The sequence below is a fragment of the Phyllobates terribilis genome, unplaced genomic scaffold (genome assembly GCF_046119375.1).
Source record: "Phyllobates terribilis strain yellow unplaced genomic scaffold, ASM4611937v1 Scaffold_8__6_contigs__length_399053987, whole genome shotgun sequence".
Taxonomy (NCBI): Eukaryota; Metazoa; Chordata; class Amphibia; order Anura; family Dendrobatidae; genus Phyllobates; species Phyllobates terribilis.
In genome coordinates, this window is record NW_027362768.1 from 54,278,896 (window position 1) to 54,298,367 (window position 19,472).

At 46.6% G+C, this 19,472-nt stretch overlaps 1 protein-coding gene across 1 annotated transcript; it reads right to left on the reverse strand.

Moving 5' to 3' along the window:
• Positions 1 to 16,905: 16,905 nt before the first annotated feature.
• On the reverse strand, positions 16,906 to 18,715 carry LOC141157685 (protein FAM200C-like). Its single transcript, XM_073645234.1, has 2 exons — positions 17,941 to 18,715; positions 16,906 to 17,447 (listed from the first exon to the last, which is right to left on the reverse strand). The coding sequence occupies exons 1-2, from the start codon at positions 18,713 to 18,715 to the stop codon at positions 16,906 to 16,908; spliced, it is 1,317 nt and encodes a 438-aa protein (XP_073501335.1).
• Between the last annotated feature and the right edge of the window lie 757 nt (positions 18,716 to 19,472).

Below are 19,472 nucleotides of genomic sequence, written 5' to 3' on the forward strand. Positions count from 1 at the left end.
ACCTCCATCAGGTTGCAAATTAAAAATAAATTTTTTCTGCATCTAGCTCTGAAAAAATATTTGGGCTTCTAGCAGTGTGTGGGACTTGGTCTATTAGTCCATCTATACTGACCTCCATCAGGTTGCAAATTAAAAATAATTTTTTTCTGCATCTAGCTCTGAAAAAATATTTGGGCTTCTAGCAGTGTGTGGGACTTGGTCTATTAGTCCATCTATACTGACCTCCATCAGGTTGCAAATTGAATAAAAAAAATTTCTGCATCTAGCTCTGAAAAAATATTTGGGCTTCTAGCGGTGTGTGGGACTTGGTCTATTAGTCCATCTATACTGACCTCCATCAGGTTGCAAATTAAAAATATTTTTTTTCTGCATCTAGCTCTGAAAAAATATTTGGGCTTCTAGCAGTGTGTGGGACTTGGTCTATTAGTCCATCTATACTGACCTCCATCAGGTTGCAAATTAAAAATAATTTTTTTCTGCATCTAGCTCTGAAAAAATATTTGGGCTTCTAGCAGTGTGTGGGACTTGGTCTATTAGTCCATCTATACTGACCTCCATCAGGTTGCAAATTAAAAATAATTTTTTTCTTCATTTAGCTCTGAAAAAATATTTGGGCTTCTAGCAGTGTGTGGGACTTGTTCTTTTAGTCCTTCTATACTGACCTCCAGCAGGTTGCAAATTGAATATAATTTTTTTCTGCATCTAGCTCTGAAAAAATATTTGGGCTTCTAGCGGTGTGTGGGACTTGGTCTATTAGTCCATCTATACTGACCTCCATCAGGTTGCAAATTAAAAATAATTTTTTTCTGCATCTAGCTCTGAAAAAATATTTGGGCTTCTAGCGGTGTGTGGGACTTGGTCTATTAGTCCATCTATACTGACCTCCATCAGGTTGCAAATTAAAAATAATTTTTTTCTGCATCTAGCTCTGAAAAAATATTTGGGCTTCTAGCAGTGTGTGGGACTTGGTCTATTAGTCCATCTATACTGACCTCCATCAGGTTGCAAATTGAATAAAAAAAATTTCTGCATCTAGCTCTGAAAAATTATTTGGGCTTCTAGCGGTGTGTGGGACTTGGTCTATTAGTCCATCTATACTGACCTCCATCAGGTTGCAAATTAAAAATAATTTTTTTCTGCATCTAACCCAGCCAATAGTTTTGGCCTAATACCACAGTTTGGCCACTCAGCTCTGCTCGGTTACCATCCATTGTTTTTTTGTGCAAACAACTCCAGAGTTGTGAATTAGTTAACCACCAAAATGAGTGGAAAAAGGCCTGCTGCTGGTGGAAAGGGGAATAGGCGTGTTGGGAAGGGGAAAAAAGGTTGTGTCCGTGGGGTAGGTGCAGAAGAAAGACCATCTTCCAGCCAAACTAAAATGTCTACTTCTTTTAGCGGACAATGTGATAAGATCCCTTTCTTACGGCCACGCCAATCGCTACAAATTCCAGATGAGGCACAAAAACAGCAGGTGCTTCAACGGATATCAAGTGCTCCTTTAAGTGGGCTCTCCTCCACATCAACTTCAACATCACAAATACTCCAGTCCTCAAAGGTGTCACCCAAATCGCACTTGCTTCCTCACAGCTCCCAAATCTCCAGCTGCCCGTCTGAGTATGAGGTAGAACAGATGGTTGAGTCTGCAGAGCTGTTTACTCATACTATAGCCTGGGAATCAGAGGTCGACTCCAGCGCTTCTGTGAATCCAGACGAGGAAATGATCTGCACTGATGCCCAGAATCTTTATGAGTCGGATCCAGGACCAGACGCAGAAGGTTCTGACCATAATGTAGACCCTCATTCCCAAACTGTAACTCCTGTTGGTGGAGACAATGAGGAAGACGATGATAAGACTCAAATACCTGATTGGAGCGACAACTTTAGTTTTTTGTCAGGGCAGGAACAGGTTGGCTCTGAGGACGACGGGTGTGATAACGCACAGGGTGATGATGATGAGGTCGGAGATCCCACTTACTGTCAACCCACAGTCAGCCAAGAGATGAGGTCAGCAGAGGAGGTGGAGGAAGATGCTAGTGACGACGAGGTCAGGTTGCGCCTTCCTGGACAGAGACGTAGTACTGGAAGCACGTCAACAACTGCATCCTCAAACACAACTCTGCCTCTCACCACAAGTCGTGGTGGCTCTTCAGGTCGCATGCGTGCTAAGCCTTGCATAGCCTGGGCATTTTTTCAGATCGATAAAGATGACCCAACTCGTGTTATCTGTAACATTTGTCAGCAAAAGCTAAGTAGAGGCCAAAAAATACATAGTTTGAGTACTTCATGCATGAACCGGCACATGGACATGAAGCATAAGTTGCAGTGGGAAGCTCAGTGTGCTACAATGCGGTCTAGCCAGCCGGGCCAACCACCGTCTGCCATATCTTGTGCATCCGCGGCCTCTTCATCCTCTGTGACTGGGGGGACAGCAGTCACACCTGTTTTGGGGCGCAGACCTGCCACCTCTTTACCCGCAACAGCCAGCGTGATTGGCAGGTCATCATTTTCTTTGGAGGTGGTAACACCAGCTGGTCTTGAGCGCTGTCCGACATCGATAGCACCACCTTTGGATCAAGGCAACCTAACATGTCCGCCTGCATCTTCCTCACAGACCGGCAGTTTGCCGGGGACACCCTTATCAACCCCGTCTAAGCACAATAGCCAGCCCTCGGTCCCTCAGATGTGGACAAGTAAAAGACCATTTCCTCCTAGCCATGAGAAAGCTAAGAGGTTGAATTTCACCATCTGCAAGCTCTTGGCTACAGAAATGCTGCCTTTCCGCCTGGTGGACACAGAGGATTTTCGAGACCTTATGTCCGTCGCAGTGCCCCAGTACCAGATGCCCAGTCGGCACTACTTCTCAAAGAAAGGTGTGCCTGCGCTCCACCAGCATGTCGCACACAACATCACCGCTTCTTTGAGAAACTCTGTGTGTGACAGGGTGCATTTCACCACAGACACTTGGACGAGTAGGCATGGACAGGGGCGTTACATGTCGCTGACTGGGCACTGGGTAACTATGGTGACAGCAGGACAAGGGGCTGCTGTCCAAGTCTTGCCGTCCCCACGAGTTGTGCGTCAATCCTCTTTATGTCATTTTTCCTCCACTGCTTCTTCCTCCTCAACCTCCTCTCGGTCTTCCACCTGCACCCAAAGCCTGTCTGGTCATGCCACAAGCTTTCTAACTGCGCAGAAGGGATCCTGCACACCTCCTTACTATGCTGGCAGTAGGGCTCAACGTCATCAGGCGGTTTTTACATTGAAATGTCTGGGAAATGTGAGTCACACAGCTGAGGAGTTGTGGTCAGCTCTGGAGAACCAATTTCATGAATGGTTGTCTCCACTGGACCTGAAACCAGGGAAGGCCGTGTGCGACAATGCTGCAAACCTGGGTGCGGCCCTTCGCCGGGGCAATGTCACACACGTGCCTTGTATGGCTCACGTGTTGAACCTGGTTGTCCAGCAATTTTTAGCCCACTATCCCAGACTAGATGGCCTTCTGCAGAGGGCACGGTCGCTGTGTGCTCACTTCCGCCGTTCGCATCCCGCAGCTCAGCGACTTACATCTCTACAGAAGTCGTTGGGCCTGCCACTTCACCGGCTAAAATGCGATGTGCCTACCCGGTGGAATTCAACTCTGCACATGTTGCAGCGACTGTGGCAGCACCGACAAGCCCTGGTGCAATACGTTCTGACGTATAGCCTGGGCCAACGAGATTCAGAGGTGGGGCAAATCACGCTGGAGGAGTGGTCTCAGATCAGGGACCTGTGCACCCTTCTGCACAGTTTTGAAATGGCGACGAAGATGTTTAGTGCTGACGATGCCATTATCAGCATGACTATTCCGGTGATTTACATGCTGGAGCACATGTTAAACAGAATTCGGAGTCAGGTGGTGGCACAAGAGGAGGTGGAGGAAGTAGAGGAGGAGGAGTTGTATGCGGAAGGGCTAACATCTGCAAGGTCCAGACGGTCGGCAGCACCAGGGCGGCAGGCATGTGAGGGTGGGGGAGATGATTTTACCAGGGCGCATGGTAGCAGCCAAACTAGTGAGGAAGGTGCAGGAGCCCAGGAAGAAGTGGAGGACGAACTGATGGAAGACTCATCAGATGAGGGAGACCTTGATCACATTTCTGTTGTGCGAGGTTGGGGGGAGAGGACAGAGGAAGGAAGCATGATTGTTACCTCGCCACCAACACAACAGGGACTTGGTGCTCCTGGATGCGCAACACACATGAGTGCCTTCTTGCTGCACTACCTGCAACATGACCCTCGAATTGTGAGAATTAGAAATAATCCTGACTACTGGGTTGCCACACTGTTAGATCCCCGGTACAAAAGTAAATTTGCAGAAATTATTCCTGCCATAGAAAGGGATGCACGCATGCAGGAGTATCAGCAGAGACTGTTGCAGAATCTTACATGTGCTTTTCCACAAAATACCAGTGGTGCACGTAGTGAATCTCACAGTTCCAACTTGCCAACCGTGGGACCGTCAAGTGTTCAGCACTCAAACCGTAACAGAACCACAGTATCTGCTGGTAACATCAATTTTGCGGAATCATTTCACCACTTTTTTAGCCCATCCTTTGCAAGGCCACAGGAGACAAGAAGTCTGACACATAGTCAACGCCTAGAGACGATGGTACAGGAGTATCTCCAAGTAAACATTGAAGCCACGACTGTGTCACTGGACCCTTGCTCTTTTTGGGCTTCCAATCTGGATAAATGGCCGGAGCTAGCCACTTACGCCTTGGAGATCTTGTCATGCCCCGCAGCCAGCGTTCTGTCTGAACGTGTGTTCAGCGCTGCTGGTGGTGTGCTGACAGATAAGCGCACGCGGCTCTCCACTGATAATGTAGACAGACTCACGTTCATAAAGATGAACAAATCATGGATCCGAAACGACTTTTCTACCCCTGTGTCATCCTGGGGAGAGTAAAAGCTTGATGATGATTGGTTAAAATCACCCTACCAACCGTTTTAAGCTTTCAAATTACTAATCATGTTTATCTGTATCTTGACTGGAAAATAATTTGGGCTTTGTAGCAGTGTGCAGCACTGATCCTATTAGGCCATCTATAATAAGCTTCACCAGATTTAAAATTAAAAATAATTTTTAGCTGCATCTAGCCCGGAAAATAATTTTGGGGCTCCGAGATGCGCAAGACACATAAGTGCCTTCTTGCTGCACTACCTGCAGCATGACCCTCATATTGTCAGAATTCGAAGTAATCATGACTACTGGGTTGCCACACTCTTAGATCCCCCAAACTTTTCGATCAACCTTTTCATTTTAATAAAGACCAAAAAAATGGTCATTTTTGAAATTATAAGCATTAGCAGGTTGTTAGAAACTGAAATCAAACAGTTTTCAACTCAAAACTTTATTCTAGGTGATATTACATTTTCACATAGGACCCCTTGTTCGAAAGGAGCTTCTGAACTCTCTCGTCCATTGAATTTGTCAGGTTTTGGATGGTTTCTGCTTCAATTGTTTTGCATGAGGACAGAATACCCTCCCAGAGCTGTTGCTTAGATGTGAACTGCCTCCCGCCATCATAGACACTCCTTTTAATGATGCTCCAAAGGTTCTGAATGGGGTAGAGGTCAGGGGAGCATGGGGGTCACACCATAAGTTTGTCCCCTTTTATGCCCATATCAGCCAGAGATGCAGATGTTTTATGTGCAGCATGAGATGGTGCATTATCATGCAGAAAAATGATCTTGCTGTGAAATACACGGTTCTTCTTCTTGAACCATGGCAGGAAGTGCTGTTTGAGAAAATCCACATACATTATGGAGTTCATCTTTAGCGCCTTCAGGGATCCTAAAGGGGCCGACAATCTCTCTCCCCATGATTCCAGCCCAAAACATTACTCCACCTCCTCCTTGTTGGCGCTGTAGCCGTGTTTGCGTGGGGTGTCCATCAACCAGCCATCCTCCACTCCATTCATCTGGACCATCGAGCGCTGCACGGCACTCATCCGTGAACAAAACAGTTTTGAAATCAGTCTTCATGTAATGTTTGGCCCACTGGAGCCGTTTCTGCTTGTGTGAAGTGGATAGAGGAGGTCGACAGGATGGCGTATGCACAGCTGCAAACCTCTGAAGGACCCTGCATCTTGTTGTTCGGGGGACGTTGGAGGCACAAGCAGCTTCAAAAACTTGTCTGCTGCTATGACAAGGCTTTTTTGCCGCTGCTCTTTCAACCTGACGTAATTGCCTGTAGGAAAGAGTCCTCAATTTGCCCTTATCAGCACGCACACGTGTGTACTGTGAATCAGCTACATACTTCTTGATTGCCAAGACACTTCATCCTGATCATCGCACAATGTTGATTGTAGTCATGCCTTGACCTAAACACTCCACAATTTGTTGCTTCTCAGCAGCCGACACATCCTTTTTCTTTCCCATTTTGGCAGAAAATGTAGGCTGCTTAATAATGTGAGAGAGCCTTCTTAAGTAGTCTTGCCTTTAATTGGACACACCTGCCAAACTAATTAGCACAGGTGTCTGCAATTGCTTACAGTGATATAAAGAGCCCTGACACACATCACCATCAATGAGTTTAACTGACAAACAAACAAATTCTTCCCTTATCACTCCTAAACACTTTTTGCATAATAATTTGGAACGCGGTGTACATGTGCTTTTCCACAAAACACCAGTGGTTCACGTAGTGAATCTTACAGTTCTAACTTGCCAACCGTGGTCTGTATGGAATTGTTCAATAAAGGGCCCAAAATTAAGATAACATAGATGGGAGAGGTCTCTATGAATAGGAATTCCTAAGTATTTGATACCCTGTGAGGGCCAGGCAAAGGGAAAGTTGGACTGGATGGAATCCTATATGGATTTAGGGAGGGAGACATCGAGGGCCTCAGACTTCGCTGCATTGATTTTAAAATTTTACCATGTAACAAAGTGATCTATTTCAGCCATAACAGCAGGGATGGATATATGTGATTGAGTGATATATACTAGGACATCATCAGCAAATAGAGAGCACTTGTACTCGGTGCCTCCCACCTCAATCCACCTAATATTGGGGTTATGGCGAATTGATGAGAGCAGGTGCTCCGTCACTAGGATGTATAAGAGAGGGGACAGAGGACATCCCTGCCTTGTCCCATTGGTGATTGTGAAAGGTGATGAAAATGTTCTGACGCACCCCCTGGGCCTTGGGACACCCGGAGCCGGACCCTTTTTGGTGGATGCTGGTGGTTGTAGTCTTCGTGGCGGCGATCCGGTTCCGTGGCTCAGGGCGGTCAAACCAGTGGCGGAACTATTTATGTGGTTTTGATGTTTAAATGTCCGACTACGCCACCCGTGGATTGCGGTCAGAGTGAACCGCCGCTACAGGGCAGACCGCTAAGGCTGGTGTTGTGGGTGCAGCAGAGCGTAGCATAACTCCCCACGGGAGGAGTATAGCCTCAGGGCAGTGTATGCGGAGGATGGGGGTGATGGTGCAGGGCAGCAGCAGTAACGACACGGAGTCAGTGATGCAGTTCAGGGCCTTTACTCACAGTTCTTATTATCCAGACCACGTCTGCAGGTAACGGCTGCCCACGTCGTACTGTGCTCACCAGGTGAGGGGCTCAGACAACTCCCAGATAACTTTGGAGCGCTTCACAGGACCCCCTTTGTGTGTCCTTTGTCTGGCCTTTCTTACCAACACTTCTGTCCGGCTGCCTCGGGCCTCCTCTTGGTAAACTTGGCGCCAGTTTCCCTGACCCTATGTGGTGCCTTCCTAGCGGGTGGAGCAAGGGGCTGCGCCACATAAAATGTCAGAGCCTCCGGTTTCTAGCTGAGGGTCGTTTCCTGCCTCCACTAGTTCGGGGACCGGTCTCCCCCTTTGGCCTGACCCCTCCACGCAGGTGGATTCGGGCGTGCGGTGGCGACTCGCCCGTCCGCACCCCTGGGATCCCTTCATTCCTCGTTCCTGGAGCCTTCTCCGCTCCTCTTCCTTCCTTCTCCCTCTTGCAGGCCTGGGCCTCTGTTACTAGGCCCGCCTCCGGAGCAGAGCTCATGCAGAGCCCCTGCTCCCTGCCACTTCTGCTCAGACTTCTCTGCACTGAACTAAGATGGTGCCCACCTTTTATACTCCCTTCTCAATGCACCCAGGAACTGCTTCCTCCCTGCTCCTGCACTGCAGGGTTCCCCTTCCTCAGTGTTCCCTCCCCCCACTCCAGCCAGGGACAGGGACTGTCGTGCCCATCTCAGGGGCATATTGGTCGCCCTGCCCCACGGCAATGTGGTGTAATGCATGCAGGTGTCGGGTCCTGATCCACACTCCATCCTTATCTGAGAGTGAGATCACACCTCTGGGTGAGGTGCAATACGTCTGTAGCAACCGAGCCCTCGGTGCTACAGTTCCATTTATCTTCAGCCTAGGTGACGTATTGTGATACAGGGCCGTGATTTTGGCTATAAAAGGGTCCCCTAGACCCCTACCCCAAGCTTTTTAAGAGAATCATATATGGCGTGCCAGGAGACTCTATGGAATGCTTTCTCAGCATCCAACGAGAGTATCTACTTACAAATTTTTAACTGCATCTAGCCCAGGAAATACTTTGTGCCTAGTAGCAGTGTCTGCTAGTCAGCGGATTATCCCGGCTGTTAAGCAAGCTACACCACCTGTAGTTTGGACACTTAATTTTTTCAAAGGAAATGCTTCGGGACCACGGGATACTTAGTGAAGAGCATCAGGAGGCACCCCAAGGCATAGGGGCTGGGACTGGCACTAGGATGCCTTGCGGTGGACAGCCGAGCTCGATCCTTATAAAAGCTTTTTAACTGCAGCAGCTTTAGTGGACGCTACTGGAGCTGGAATTACGCGGCTGCTGGCATGAGACTTGCCCTCCAATAGATCCTTGTAAATGGATTTAAAGTGTATTCATTCAAATTAGAGGGACAATTTAAATTAAAAAGCTTAGAGCTGCCTCCACCACAGGGGGGCTCTCTCGACCCACCAGCGGAGAGGCACCAGTATTGGGAGAGGGGGGCTGGCCGTCAGGGTTCACCGCGGCTCTGGCACAAACCCGGCGACACGGAGGTGGCACGGGCAGGAGCGGACTGGCCGTCTCGGCTTCTCACTTTTTGGATTTTAGAAGGGCATGACATGCCTATATCTGTGTCTCCCCCTCCTTTTACTCCTCCACCTCTTTTCTTTTCGCATGACTATATGTACTTGTCACTTTTCCATGTGTTAGTTGTGTCTTCTGAGCAGTTTGTCAGCTTTTGGACACCTTTGAAGGTGTTTTCTATGTGTTTCTATGTGTTTTTGTTTGCCTGCCATTGGTTTTAACGGTGTTCGAAGGTGTTCGACGAACAGTTCGACGAACAGTTCGGCGAACACACGGGTGTTCGACGAACCGAACCGAACTCGAACACTACGGGGGTGGCTCAACACTAGTCATGACGGACAACAATAATCTTGCCCACCTAGAGAATGCCAAACTAGGGGCAATGGAACAGCGCTGGATGGCCAGGCTCTCTAGATTCCAGTACAAAATTAAATACAGAGCGGGGAACGAGAATCAGAATGCTGACAGCCTGTCTAGAGTGACATCATCCCCACCAGTGGGGGACCGGGATGAAGAGTTGGAGGAAGATGAGATGCCTGACTTTGCCCGGCTCGCAAAGCAAATAGAAGATAGCCGCCAGTATGCGGTAGGAGGGATTGAAGCCGTAGTGGGATCTCCCCTGTCCCAGCAAGAGTGGGCCAAGCTTCAAGATCGAGATCCCGAGCACGTCTTACTGAAACAGTATGTGAATAAACAAGAGAAACCGCCCTCCGAAGTGAGAGCCCGACTATCGACCGGAGCCTTGGCTCTGCTTGCCCAATGGGATCGGCTGATCGTGAAAGCCACACAGGAGCGCCAACGGGAGGTTAGGGAGGTGAATAAGTGGCTAAAGAGTTGGTGCAAGGCAGAAGGGTTTGGGTTCATGGAGAACTGGGCCGACTTCGCTGTCGGCTACAGGCTCTACCGTAGGGACGGGCTGCACCTCAATGGGGAGGGGGCAGCGGTGCTGGGGAAGAAGATGGCTAATAGGTTGGAGGAGTTTTTAAACTGGAGACGGGGGGGGGAAACCAAGGAAATAGGTGGGATGTGAGGCAAGCAAGGGGGAAGGGGAGAAGTGAATATAATGAGGGTGGAGAGGGGGGTGGGGATAGTACAGTTAGATCGTTAGAGAAGAATAGGATGCTAAATAACCCCAAAGTTTTATCTTGCATGCTGACCAACGCAAGAAGCCTGACCAATAAGGCGGATGAGCTGCGGGCGCTTATATCGGAGGAGAGGTATGACATCGTAGGTATAACAGAGACTTGGCTAGACGATAGCTACGACTGGGTGGTAAATTTAACAGATTATAGTTTATTTAGAAGGGACCGGAAACAGGGGAAGGGCGGAGGAGTCTGCTTATATGTAAAGTCACGTCTAAAGCCCAGACTAAGGGAAGATATAGGAGAGGGAGAAGAGGGGGTCGAGTCCATGTGGGTAGAGATAGAGGGGGCAAAAAATAATAATAAAATATTACTGGGGGTCTGCTATAAGCCACCCAATATAACAGAGGAGAATGAGAAACTGCTATTAGGACAAATAGACAAAGTAGCAAAACATAATGAGGTGATTGTAATGGGGGACTTCAACTACCCGGATATTGACTGGGAAACAGAAACCTGTAGATCGCAGAAAGGAAAAAGGTTCTTGACAAATATCAAGGATAATTATCTCTCCCAACTAGTGCAGGAACCAATGAGAGGGAAGGCAGTGTTGGACTTAATATTGACTAATAGGCCTGATATAATAACTGAGGTACAGATAGGGGGGCACCTAGGTAATAGCGATCATAATATTATCAATTTCAAAATGCCCTTCAGTAGGGTTATCAATAAGGGAACAACTAAAACATTAAACTTTAGGAGGGCGAAGTTTGATCAGCTGAAAGAAAACCTTCAACTTATAGACTGGGACAAAGTTCTTAATCAAGGAAATACGAATAGTAAATGGGAAACCTTCAAAAGAATTCTGAATACTCAGTGCGAGAGGTATATACCGTATGGGAATAAAAGGGCCAGAAATAAGAGGAAACCAATATGGTTGAATAAGAACGTAAAAGGGGCGTTAAATAGCAAAAAAGAGGCATTCAAGAGATTAAAACAGGAAAACAGCAAGGAGGCACTAATGTGTTACAAGGAAAAAACGAGAACCTGCAAAAAACAAATAAAAATAGCAAAGGAGGAAACAGAGAGACGTATTGCTAGGGAAAGTAGATCAAATCCCAAACTGTTCTTTACGTATATAAATAGTAAAAGGATTAAATCGAATAATATTGGACCGATAAAAAGTGATGAAGGCAAAATCATAGAGAAAGATGAGGATAAAGCTAATCTATTAAATAAATTTTTTTCGTCAACTTTCACAAAGGAAAAAGAACTAACAGGCGAAATGAGAAGTGACAAGCTTAATCCTCCACTAAGTATGACAAATCTAACCCAAGCTGGGGTACAGAAACGCCTCAGTAACATTAAAATAAACAAATCACCAGGACCTGATGGCATACACCCACGGGTACTAAGGGAACTAAGTAATGTGATAGACAGACCGTTATATCTTATATTTAAGGACTCTGTTGAGACTGGGTCTGTACCACTTGATTGGCGACAGGCGAATGTAGTGCCAATATTCAAAAAGGGAGCAAAAAGTGACGCCGGAAACTATCGGCCGGTGAGTCTGACGTCCGTTGTGGGCAAAATTTTTGAAGGCTTTATTAATGAGGCAATCATGGAGCATCTTGACGCTAATAATCTATTAACCCCGAACCAACATGGATTCATGAGGAATCGCTCCTGCCAAACAAACCTGATTGACTTCTACAAGGAGGTTAGCTCTCGAGTAGATCAGGGGGAACCAGTGGATGTCGTGTATCTCGACTTCTCAAAAGCATTCGATAGCGTGCCACATAATAGGTTGGTATACAAAATGAGAATGATGGGGCTGGGGGAAAATGTCTGCAAGTGGGTAGCTAACTGGCTAAAGGATAGAAGGCAGAGGGTGGTTATAAATGGAATATACTCAGATTGGGTAAGCGTCACTAGTGGGGTACCACAGGGGTCTGTACTAGGCCCAATGTTATTTAATATCTTTATTAACGACATAGTCAACGGGATAAATAGTAAAATATCAATATTTGCAGATGACACAAAGTTATGTAAAACAATTAATACAAAAGAGGATAGTGAAGACCTTCAGAGGGATTTGGATAAGCTGGGTAGGTGGAGCATTAAATGGCAAATGAGGTTTAACGAGGAGAAATGTAAGGTCATACATATGGGAAGGAAAAATGGAAGTCACCAGTACTCACTGAATGGGAAATCATTGGGGAATTCAGAGATGGAGAAGGACTTGGGCATCTTGATTGATAGCAAACTAAATTGGAGTGCCCAAAGTCAGGCCGCTGCTGTAAGGGCAAACAGGGTAATGGGATGTATCAGAAGAGGTATAGCTGCAAAGGATGAGAACATTGTTCTTCCACTGTACAAAGCACTGGTCAGACCACACTTGGAATACTGTGCTCAGTTATGGGCCCCAATATATAGAAAGGATATAAATGAGCTTGAAAAGGTACAAAGGAGGGCAACAAAATTAATAAAGGGAATGGAGGGACTGCAATACCCAGAGTGTTAGAACCTTGCTGTTAGGTTTTTTTTCCTTTGCTGGTCACATGACCTTGTTGGCCTATTTAATCCTGCTCCGCCCTTCTGGCTTTGCTGGACTTCATTGTATATCTACTTTCTAGCTAGCCTGTGCTCTGTATCTAACTCTGTTAGTTTGCTTGGTCTACGGACCTCTAGGTTCTATCTATTTTGTTTGTTCGTCTGTCTGCTGCTATTTCTGTTAGGAGGTGTCCCATATTCCTCCCAGTCCTTAGTACTTGTAGGGATTCCCTCCCCAAATCTATAGGTCTCCATACAGACTAGATTAGGACTTTAGCAGGTCTGATCGCAGGATCAGGTTCCCTGTTACATCGTAGGGATTCAGCTGAGTCTTATAGTAGGGACAGATCTCCTCTCTTTCCTTAGCTTTGGTAGCAGAACATAACACAGAGAGATTGGCAAAACTAGGACTATTCAGCCTGGAAAAGAGAAGGTTGAGGGGGGACATAATAAATGTGTACAAATATGTTAGGGGACAGTATAGAGACCTTGCCCGGGATTTGTTCAAAAGGAGGGATATTACGGTAACAAGAGGGCACTCACTAAGACTGGAAGAGAAAAGGTTTCAGCACCAGCATAGGAAGGGGTTCTTTACGGTAAGAGCAGTGAGAATATGGAATTCACTGAGTGAGGAGACGGTAATGTCGGATTCACTACACCAGTTCAAGCGGGGACTGGATGCTTTTCTAGATACCAGGCAGATTTCTGCATATACTTAAAAATAGAATAAAATAGTAGGTTGATACAGGGATTTATTCTGACTGCTGGTTTCAGAGTCGGGAGGGAATTTTTCCTCAGGTGAAGATTGGCTAAATCATTTGGGGTTTTTGCCCTCCTCTGGATCAACTTTAGCAACTACAGAACTTACAGGTCGAACTTGATGGACGCAAGTCTTTATTCGGCTTTACAAACTATGTATGTAAAGATGGAGTCCTGTATTGCAGGGCCCTTTTATCCCATATGCTGGAGGAGTGTTTGCAGATTGTCGTCCCGGTGCAGTTGGCCCATGAGATGGTGGGCGAAGCTCACAGGAGGAACGGCCACTTCGGCATAGACAAGACCCTCCGGTGGACCCAGCAGTTCATTTTTTGTCCAGGGCTCCGTAAGCTGGTTGAAAACATCAGTCAAGAATGCCGTACCTGTGAATTCCACAAGTCCGCGGAGCAGCGTGCCCCCGTCCAGACTATTAAGACGTCGAGGCCCCTCGAGCTGTTGATGGTGGACTATCTGTTGATCGGAACGGCGAATAGTGGCTACCAGTACTGTCTGGTGATGGTGGACCACTTCACGAAATTCGCCGTCGCTGTTGCTACCAGGGATCAGACTGCCGAATCAGCTGCACAGGCCGTCTGTCAGCAATTCGTTCGGGTCTACGGGTGTCCGGAGCGGCTACACTCTGATCAGGGGGCTTGTTTTGAAGGGCGAGTCATTGAAGATCTCCAACGGATGTATAGAATCAAGAAGTCCAGGACCACCCCTTACCATCCACAAGGGAATGCCGCATGTGAACGCTTTAACCGGACCCTCTTACAACTGATCCGGACACTGGCTGAAGACAAAAAGCCCGACTGGCCTTGATTCCTCCCAGAACTGCTGTGGGCCTATAATAATCAAGTCCATTCCGTCACCGGATACACCCCATACACCCTTCTCTTTGGCCGTCCAGGCAAAGACATCCATGAGTTACAACTGTCTAGCTCCGAAGAAGATACCTGTGGTACCTATCCTTCCTGGCTACAAACACACCGCCAGAGAATGGAGACTGTCTACCGGCTAGTAGGCCGACAAATCCAGGATCAAGTGCACGCTAACCCACTTCCGGTACAAGAGGACTCACTGAATGTAGGTCAACTGGTCCTAGTCCGTATAAAGAAACCGCAAGGGAAACTCCGGCCCAAGTGGGAGACCGAAGTCTATAGAGTAATTGGACAGCCGTACCCCGGTGGCCCCGTCTATCGAGTGCAGGACGAAGACAGCGGCAGCGGCCGAACTTTGCACCGTAATATGTTGCACCCCTGCCGTTCCCAGCCTGACTCCCCTACTGTGATACCTAGAGAGATGGATATCACTAATACTGTCGGAGACACTGACCCCGGGGATGTAGAGATTGAATGCATGCCTACCCCTGTCCGTCCGACTGACGCACTTGAACCGATTACCTCCTCTACTGACATGTTGACTGGGAAAGAGAGTGGGGTGACTGATCGGAAACAGGGGATCCAACCCGTTAGGCGGACAACGAGGACCACTGCAGGGGTACCTCCAGGACAGTCCTACAGAGACCAATATGTGTGGCCCTCTTCCCAGCCACCCCCTGTCACATCCACAGCCATCGCCGCCCTGGAGCCGGTCGTTGACAGGGACTGCCAAACTTTGAGTGGGGGGGCGTGTAGTGAGCTGGCAGGCTCTTGCTGTTCTGTGATAATTGAGATAGAGCCTGTGACAGAAATGATTACGCAGGATGGTGTTGCCACCTTGTGGCCAGAGGTTGCACCTGCGCAGGGTGTGATGACAGAGAAAAAGACTGAGTCTCCTGTGTCCCACCCTAGAGAGTCACGTGACCAGAGTGAGAAGCAGGAAAAAGCGCGGGAAGAGTCTGAGAGAGTCTGTGAAAAGAACCAGGACGGTGTGCAGGTCCTCGTGTGTGCCTTAGAGGATACTCTCAACGTGGCTGCTGTTATCTGACATCTTTTCCTCAGAGCTTTCCCCAGCTTCCGCACTGCTGAAGGATTCAGCTGTTACACTCCCCACTACTGGAGTGTGGACTACACAAGGGAATCCACAAGAGCTGCTATCCGGATCAGAGAGACTGTAAGCGGGACCTCTGGCGAGAGGCCGAAGTATTCCTTCCTTTCAGCGAAGTCTGCTGTTCCTGTTTTCTTCGGCTGGGACGCCTTCCTGCAAAGACAGACAGGCCTGCGACGGGGGACACATCCTTCTGGAGTAAAGGACTGGTAACGTGTGAGTAGGGACAGTGAGGGTCAGCTTATAAGTACACGTTATTGCTGTGAACATTTACGTTTGTCATTTATTGTGTTCTGCTATGTTAAAAATGTATACAAGTAAAGATACGGTTATCAAGATAGAGTCTGTGTGTGGGGATCTTGCTGGGCCAGATCATAGATACCAATGCGCGGCCTTGCCCGCGGTCACTTCAACATATGCCCCATGTCTGTGAATAGTATCTTTTATAAGGAGTGATCACATATACTGCAGTAAAATTTTTTGTGAAAAAAAAGTTAAATGTTAATTGTTTTCTTCCTCATTCCAAAAATTCCTGTGACACACCTGAAGGGTTAATAAACTTCTTGAATGTTGTTTTGAGCACCGTGAGAGGTGCAGTTTTTAGAATGGTGTCACTTTTGGGTATTTTTCTGTCACAAAGACCCCTCAAAGTCACTTCAAATGTGATGTGGTCCCTAAAAAAGAATTATTTTGTAAATTTGGTTGGTAAAATTAGAAATCGCCGGTCAACTTTTAACTCTTATAATTTCGTAACAAAAAAAAAAATTTGTTTCCAAAATTGTCCTGATGTAAAGTAGACATGTGGAAAATGTTGTTTATTAACTATTTTGTGTGACATATCTCTGAAATTTCAAAGTTTGAGAAATTTTCACCAAATTTCCGATTAATTCACAAATAAACGGCAGTCATATCAAATATAATTTACCACTATCATGAAGTAAAAAATTTCCCGAAAAAACAGTCTCAGAATCAGGGGGATCCGTTGAAGCGCTCCATAGTTAGTACCTCATAAAGTAACACTGGTAAGAATTGTAAAATTTGGCCTTGTCCTGAAGGTGAAAACAGGCTCAGGGGTGAAGGGGTTAAATTGGTTAGTTCAGATGCTCGTAAATGAAAATTCAAAGGCAAATACATACTTTGGATTTATGTAGCGTAGGACATGGAGGGCATATGTTGGATTCATAGGCACTGTACAATTTATTCACTCTATATCAGTGGTTCTTAACCTTGTTTGAGGTACCGAACCCACCATTTTCAAATGCACATTCACCGAACCCTTCTTTAGTGATAAATCAAATATGATTTTTTTCCAAATTCAAGACATAGGTATATGGTTTTTTACTGGTACACAAAATGAACCATGCATGAACATCACCTTGATCAAAGAACAAAACCAACACAGTGCATGAACTCACAACAAATTACATACCTGCAAATCAGTGTGACTTCTGCTGCTGTTTCTGAGAGACCAATTCAGATATGCGTGGCTTCACCTTGGCAAGTGCTACTCTAATGTCATTTTCACAGCAAAGTCTGTTCCTTTTCTTTGTTTTTATGTCCAGCATCCTCGAAAAGGATTGTTCGCAGAGATATGTTGTAACAAATGGTATCAAAAATTCCAGGGCTTTCTTAGCAATAATTGGGTACTTTTCCAACTGTCGACACCAAAACGTTGAGAGTGTTGTTGTTCTGAAGAGTTGCTCTTGAACCTGGCTCTGCTGAATTTCAATGATTTCGTCGAGGTATTCATAATTGACATCTGCTGTCTCAACAGCAAACGTGAACGGCTGTCTCACCCATGCTGGATATGACTCTCTTGTAGGGAAATATCCGTCGAGAGACTTTGCAAGCTCATCTAAGTGCATGGCAATTGTTTGCTTCAGTTCCATGGACACAGAAATGTCTCCGATTCCAGACACATCTTCGATCTTACTTGCACAGTCGTCCAGAAGGGGAAAGTTTGCGAAGTTATTGTTCTCTGTTTGTCATTTCCATAATGGTAGTTTTTTTTTTAAAAGACTTCAGGTTTTCTTCTGATTCCATGATGTTGACTCCACCACCCTGCATCTGCTGATTGAGATGATTTAGAGCTGCAAATATATCAGCCATGTACGCTAAAATGAGAATGAACTCAGGATTTTTGAAGCAATCTGCATGACAATGTTGGTGCTCTTGCAAAAACAGGGCTAATTCCACACGCATGGCAAAAACACGATTCAACACCTGTCCCCGGGATAACCACCGAACATTAGAATGGTATAGGAGTACCTCGAATTCAGAGCCTATTTCTTTACACAGCTCACTGAAGATGCGGTGCCTCAGAGCACTATTTCGCACATAGTTCACACATTCCACTACAGTTTTTAATACTTCTGCCATTTTTGGAGGCAAGGTTTTTGTTGCCAAGGCATGCCTGTGCAGAATACAATGCGTAACAATGATGTGTGGTGCATCGGCTTTTACTAGCGCACCAAAACCAGACTTTCTTCCCAGCATGACTGAAGCTCCGTCCGTACAAACTGCAGAAACCATATCCCATGAAAGATTGTTGTCTCTGAGGAAGTCATCCACAAGCTTCTTCACATCGGCTGCCTTAGCTGTTATTGTAAGAGGCTTACAAAATAAAAACTCTTCTTTTATCATGTTGTCTTTCACATAGCGCACGAAAACAGCAAGCTGGCTTAGATTAGAAACGTCTCTGGTCTCGTCGAGTTGAAGGCTGAATTTTGCCGGACTTGAAATTAGATCTGTGACTACTTGAGCCAAGATGTCTTTACTCATGCGCTCTATTCTGTCACTGATGGTGTCATTTGAAAGAGGAATTTGGGATAATTTACCTTCGGCCGCTGTTCCGAGTATCAGATTCGCCATCTTTAACGCTGCTGGTTTTATGAGTGTTTCACCGATGGTGTGCGGCTTGCCCTGCTTTGCGATCAGGTAAGCAACTTCGTACGATGCGGTGAGGATCGGTTTGTTCACGGGTACAAATCCAAGAGCAGGCAGAGTGGCCCTTTCATCGAATCTGTCTTTTTTCACCTTGAATTCTGCAAGCGTTGTGTTCCTGTATTCCCCATCTCCATGCAGCTTCAAGAAGTGTTCCTTCAGTTTTGCCGGTGCGAGACTAGAGTTGCTCAACTTGGCATTGCAAATCATGCAGATAGGACGCTGACTCCCATCACGTTCCGTGATACATGTGAATCCATGTTGTACATATTCGTCCGACCACTTTCTTTTTTTGCTCGACATAGTTAGTATGGATTACTGAGCACACTAAATTCCCCGCAGCACTGATTGGCCAATTAATGTAACGTGATCATCTGCAGCAAGTGATGGCCAAGCGGGGCGTGTCATCACAAATTTACTTAATGAGTCGGGTGTGTCTTGACCTCCGTGGCAGAGGCTCCGCCGAAGCACTGAGACCGACTCACCGAACCCCTAGGGTTCGATAGAACCCCGGTTAAGAACCACTGCTCTATATATTCGAAACGATACAAATGAAAAAATAACAATGCAAAGTCATGTGTTTCTTTTCATTATTTTTAAAGCATGCTTAATTCCAGGGTGTTTTACATGTGAAAAGGGGGGGATAAATACATAACGTGTATGTGTATCTATAATATAACGGGGGAAGCGTGTCTCTGTCTGAAGCCTTTATAGACTGCGCATGCGTGACGCGCAGTCTGGCTCCAGACAGAAGCAGGCATCCAGCCGTTACAGGTAAGAGGAGTGTGTATGACGCCGGAGATCGCAGTATGCATAGACACTGAACGCATACCGCGATCTCCAGCGCCATACTTAGATACTTACCTGACCGGGAGAAGAGTTGCCGCGGCGCCTCTCTTCACCGGAGACCGGGGCAGGAGTGAGGTGTCAGATCGGCGCATGCGCATAGTGCTATCCGGCACCATTTTACTGAAGACACATTTGCAGTGCGCCGCATTCCTCCCCAGGCCTCTGGCAGAACAGGACACAGCGCTGGAGCATAAGGAAGAAAGGTGAGTAT